The sequence below is a fragment of the Lactuca virosa genome, chromosome 1 (genome assembly GCF_052849685.1).
Source record: "Lactuca virosa cultivar CGN04683 chromosome 1, Lactuca_virosa_CGN04683_v6, whole genome shotgun sequence".
NCBI lineage: Eukaryota > Viridiplantae > Streptophyta > Magnoliopsida > Asterales > Asteraceae > Lactuca > Lactuca virosa.
Window position 1 is genome coordinate 255,873,116 of NC_136426.1, and position 6,178 is coordinate 255,879,293.

The 6,178-nt window shown below is 34.9% G+C and overlaps 1 protein-coding gene across 1 annotated transcript; it reads left to right on the plus strand.

The window, feature by feature from the left end:
• Positions 1-4,096: 4,096 nt before the first annotated feature.
• On the plus strand, positions 4,097-5,262 carry LOC145129362 (uncharacterized). The gene is made up of 2 exons (XM_079064062.1): positions 4,097-4,706; positions 4,784-5,262. Exons 1-2 carry the CDS (start codon positions 4,097-4,099, stop codon positions 5,260-5,262), a joined length of 1,089 nt encoding a protein of 362 aa, XP_078920188.1.
• Positions 5,263-6,178: the final 916 nt, after the last annotated feature.

The following is a 6,178-nucleotide window of genomic DNA, read 5'->3' on the forward strand; positions in this document are numbered from 1 at the left end:
AGCTCTAAAATTGTTGTAAATACCAATGAAATCAGATCTGTGTTTCATAAGATAAACCCATGTATATCGAGTATAATCATCTATAAAAGATACATAATAGATTGACCCACCCTTTGTGGATACTGGTGTAGGACCCCACACATCAGAAAGAATAATATCAAAAGGAGCAGTAGAAGAAGACATACTTTTATTGAAAGGTAAAGCAGATAATTTTGCCAGTTTACATATCACAAGTGTTTAAATGACCAAAATCACCACTAGATGCTAGAAAACTCAAACGTGATAGAGACACATGTCCCAAACGAGAATGACAAAGATAAAACTCAGACGACAAAGGACTCAAACGAAAAGAAGACAAATCAATGCTGGAGGCAACAACAACATATACTTTGAGAACCACCAAGACATACAGTCCCCCCACCCTACGGCCGATCCCAATCACCTTCTGGGTGTGTTGATCTTGTATAACATAAACAAAATCAGAAAAGAACACCCATTTACCAGACTTACATAACTGACTGACTGAGGTAAGATTCAAAGTAAGTCTGGGAATGTAATAAACATTAGGGAGAGTGATATGAGAAATAGAGACAGACGCAACACCCTTCACTACATGTATCACTAGCAGACATACCAAAAATAGATGACACATGTGACAAAGAAGTAAATTATGAAAAATGAGGAGGCATGTGATGGGTTGCACCAGAATCTAAAATCCACAAAGATGAGGGAATACCTGATGTACCGGATGAAGTGGGACCAGAATGAGACATGGATGCAGACATGACAGTGGGATCAGAGGCCAAATACTGTCTGAAACTCTCAAAAACCTTGGGATCCAATGCAAATGGTGACATGTTTCCAACAGATTCTGTGTCAACTGGTGGTATAGCAACAACAACAAACTGTGGAGGACGAGGTGTCCATGGAGGAGTACCAGAGGAACGTGGCTGAAACTTCTGTTGACCAGACCTATTTTGTTGTCCCGACTGAGGCTGACCATATTTACCCTTGTTGACTAATAATAGACACTGAGCTTTCCAATGATTTTTCTATATGCAGAATGCACACTCATCATAAGCAACACTTGAAGTTTGTCGAGACTGATTAGAGGAAACAACAACCACAACAAGAGTGGAAGTAGGAATGGAGGTTGCTTTAAACCCTTTGTCCGCATGAGACTTCATATGATTCTCTTCAGCAATCAACTCATGAATAACAGAATCCACTAAGGGAAGGGGAGAGCGGTGAAGAATCGTTCCACGTAGGCCTTCAAAATCAGAACGCAAGGCCATCAAGAACTGGACCAAACGTTGTTCTTCCCTCCAAGCAATGTAAGGCTCAAAATCTTTTGACTCTTTAGATTCAGTAAGAGTCTTTTGATCCCACAAATTAGATATAGCATCATAGAAATCTTGAATGCTCTGGTCATTTTGTTGAAGGGCATGAATATCATATTCTAACTGGTATTGTTTAACAAAGTTGGACTGAGTAACAATAGACTGAGTAACAAATTTATGAATCCAATTAATGACCTTGGAGTTATCAGTCTCCCACGCATCAACCAATAAATCGAAATTTTCAGCTAGAGGCACTGAGGGTTTGGCTTTAGTACTAGTGACATAGCCCCACATATTCTTCCCATGAAGGAAGTTCTTCATAACGTAACTCCAATACGTATAATTCTTTCCATCTAGACGAAAAATGATTGACTGAAGGGAATCATCCTTTCCAGTCATGTTGGCAATGAATAAATAACCACAATAATAGTATAGAAATCTGAGAATGAGAGGAGTAACAACCAGCAGAAGCAATCAATCAGACAGCAAGAAATCGAACAACACCAATGAATTAACAGCAACATCAAACGAATACCATCAACCAAACGAATATCACCAACGAAGAAACATCAACTGTTCGATCCGCACCACAGATTACTACTAGAAAGGCTTTTAACAATGCATCAAACCTCCGCTCTGATACCATGATAACATTCCCATATGATTATGATAAAGAGAAATTACAAGGGTTCTCAATGAAAAGCATAAAGGCTACAAAGAATAAAGCGGATATAAATACTAGCTAGAAAAAACCCTAATGGGCTAAAGACTAAAGGGTCCATAAACAAGTGGGTTAATAATATATAGGCTAACAAGAATAAATAACACAAAACAATACCTTCTTCCCAAATCGGTAATCTACGAAAAAGACCAACAACAACCGAATCATCCAAAGCTGCATGTAAAGCTTCCATCACCATAATGAATAAAAAAGGCGATAAATGGTCTCTTTCACGAAGTCCACACTGCATATAGAACTCCATAGTAGGGATTCGATTGACAAGATATGTGGCACTAGACGAGACCAAACAAGCTTTAATCCATCCAATCCATTTATGATCAAAACTCATAAACTCCATTATCTTCAATAGGTAATCACAACACTGAGTATTTAGATGTAGTGAAAATCAAATCTCTTTTCTTATTCATCTTATACCAATCAACCATAATTTATCTTCCTTTAATGAACGAAGATTTTTCATGATTCACAAGCCAATCAATCACAGTTTCCAACCGACTTACCAACAATTTAGCAATAATTTTATATTGCAGTCCAATTAAACTGACTGGTCTATAGTATTTGATACAAGTACGCCTATCCTTCTTAGGGATTAAAATAATGAAATACAAATTGCACCCAAAAGGAATACAACTCATCTCATAGAACTCCAAAACACAGTTACACACATCTTCTTTACGAATATCCCAAAAAAAACTATGAACCCGAATGAAAAACCATCAGGTTCCGCCACTCGAACCCCCACAAGACCATACCGCCTCCGTAATATCTTCTATAGTGAGGTACACTTCCAAACTGATATCTTGTATCGAAGATAAGTGTCTAAGTCGATAGCTAGGCTGATATATCGTGGAACCATCAAACTTACTGAACTTCTCCTTATAAAACGTGAAAAACTGATCTTTTAACTAGACTGCATCAGTAATCCTTGTACCATCAACCATTAGACATGAAATAACAAGTTTCCTCATTTTTCCTTTGAGTAACGTGTGGAAGAATTTGGAATTTTCATATCCTTCCACCACCATTTCATCTTTGATTTTTGAGCATATATAGTCCAGACCTTCTAGTTTTTCCAAGTCAGCGAGATTTTTAACAATTCCTTTCTAACAACCCCCAAATCACGATCCAAGTTTACAATGTCCAAAAGGACATCAACACCATCCAGCTTCTATAATAACTCCATTCTGGTCCCCCAATTTTTAGCAGCAACCCTTTTATGCCAAATCCTCAACTTCTCTTTAATGCCTTTTAATTTATTTTTAAACATATTAAAGTTGTTAGAACTTGTAGCTACCGACACATCAACCCATCATCCCCTCACCAAAGAGTCAAACCCTTTCATCAAGAAATAAGAATGGAAAAGTTTGAAAGGAGCAAGGCCAAAATCAATATATTTGTTATTCAAAAAGAAAATAGGACTATGATCTATTGGAACAATATTTATATTTTGGGTTAGAAGTGTTAACTGGTCAAAGTTGTGGATACAATTAGTAATTACTGTAATAAGCAGTTAGAATTGTTAGAACAGATTGTTAGGTCTGTAACTTTGTGCTGTGTTTCTTCTTTGTATAAACAAAAGGTAGAGATGTAATAGTTACTTAATGAGGAAATTCAGTTTCTTCTTTCTCAATTCTTCTTACGCAATATGGTATCATAGCGTAATTTTTCTGCATTTTTTTTTCAAATTGATATTCAGAGATGATCTTGCTTCTTTGATTCAATTTGATGATTTCATAGTTTCAAAATAATCCTGTTCGTTCTTGATTGGGGAATTGGATTGTTCAGATTCATCAATTCTTCTCTCAATTGTTTTCTATTTTTCTTGTCCTATTTTTTTTCTCTTGATCGTTTTTTTTCTTATCTTAATCGCAAACTCAATTAATCCACCAAATAATGGAAATCCTAAACAAACATCTTCAAATGATCCATATTATACCATCATTCGGATAATCCTGGATCAAATTTGGTATCTCAAGTTCTTACAGGAGAGAATTACGCTTCTTGGAGTCGATCGATGAAGATCGGTTTATCGGCTATGAATAAATTTGAATTTGTTGATGATTTGATTCCACGACCAGATGCTACTGATCCTGAAAGATTGAAGTTATGGTTACGCAACAACAATATCATCATTTCATGGATACTCAATGCAGTTTCTAAAGAGATTTCAGCTTCAATCATTTATCTTGAGACAATTTCGGTCATGTGGAAAGAATTGTGTGAATGGTTCCAAAAATGTAATGGACCTCGTATATTTCAGATAAAAAGGAATCTCATGAATCTTACTCAAGGTAATGATTCTATCAGCATTTATTACACAAAACTCAAGATGATTTGGGAAGAACTGGCTAATTATAATGTTCAATGTACTTGTAATGATGCTAGAGATCTTGATCAAACAATAAGTTTTCTAATGGGGATTAATGACAGTTATGCTCAGATTAGGGGTCAAATTCTATTAATGAAACCAATTCCGTCTGTTAATAGATTCTTTTCTTTACTAATTCAAGAGGAAAGACAAAGAGATGTGAATGCATGTCTACAAAATGACTCTGTTATGGCTTTCAATGTCAGATCCAATGCTAATTTCAATCAAAATTCTAATAAAGATCAGGTTCCAAATCGTAATTATAATCGATCAAGAGAAAAAAATGCTACCGCCTTCATGGTTTCCCACCTGGTTATCGTAACAATTTTCAAGGTCAAAATTCAAAGATTAATATTGCAACTATTGATACCGGAGGGAGTCAAGTTCAAGTTCAAGTTCAAAATCAAAATGTTTCTGAAAACAATGATGTTATGACTGGGTTAACCAATGAGCAATGTCAACAAATCATTGCAATGTTATCTAGAAATCTTGCATCTGTTAATGTTGTTTCTTCTGAAAATACCCCTGTAGGTAATAATTTCGTTCTTACCTTGAATGAATGTATTTTTAATTCTAATGTATGGATTCTTGATTCTGGAGCCACAAGTCATGTATGTAATAATAAAGATATGTTTTACACCATGATATTTGTTATAAACACTAGAATTAGATTACCAAATCAACTTCTTATTCAAGTTGAAAAGGTTGGAATTTTCAAACTGAATGATCAGTTGGTATTACAAGACGTCTTATTTGTTCCTCAACTTGAGTTGAATCTGGTGTCTGTTACTTCATTAACAGATAGTGATTAGGATTTAATGGTAAAATTGTACTATGATCATGCTACCATCAAGCATATTCCCAACAAGAGTGTGATTGGCAAGCGTGAAGTCATGGCTAGACTTTTCATGCTAAAAGTTGAGGAAGTTCAAGTTCTTGCAAATGTTGTTACTACACAAAGATGGCATCAACGTTTGGGTCATCCTTCTATTAATAAAATCAAATGTTTAGACAATATGTTGAATTTTGAAAAACATTGTACTTCAAATCTATGTACTATTTGTCCTATTGGTAAACAGAAAAGGTTACCTTTTATTTTCGAAAATAATATCTCAAATACACCTTTTGAGCTGATTCATTGTGATATTTGGGGGCCATATCATATCAATTCTCATCAAGGTTTTAGATTATTTTATAACTATTGTGGATGATTGCACAAGGTATACATAGATTTATTTGATAAAGAAAAAAAGTGAAGCTCAAACAGTCATTCCTTAATTTTTTTAGCATGATTCATAGACAGTTTGGTACAAATATTAAATCTTTCAGATTTGATAATGAAAAGGAGTTTCATTTTACTGAATTTGTTTAAGAAGGAAGGAGTTTTACACCAATTCTCATGTGTTGAAAGACCACAACTAAATTTTGAGGTTGAAAGGAAACATCAACACTTATAAAATGTGGCAAAAGCTTTGTTCTATCAAGCTCATATTCCTTCTATTACTGGTCTAAATGCGTTCTTACAACCACTTTTCTCATCAACAGAACTCCATCAAGGTCAATTGGGCATATTTCTCCTTATCAAAAGTTATATGGTAAATTACCAGATTACCCTTCTCTTAGAACTTTTGATTGTTTGGTGTTTGCTTCCACTTTATCTTCGTATAGACATAAGTTTCAACCAAGGGCACGTGCAATAGTTTTTATTGGTTATTCTTTGGGTATGAA

What these genes read in the sequence shown, in the direction of transcription:
- LOC145129362 (XM_079064062.1), top strand. Translation starts at nt 4,097, where the DNA reads ATGAAGATCGGTTTATCGGCTATGAATAAATTTGAATTTGTTGATGAT. An exon ending in TAAAGATCAGGTTCCAAATC is followed by an intron (nt 4,707 to 4,783) that starts GTAATTATAATC and finishes ACAATTTTCAAG; the next exon opens with GTCAAAATTCAAAGATTAAT.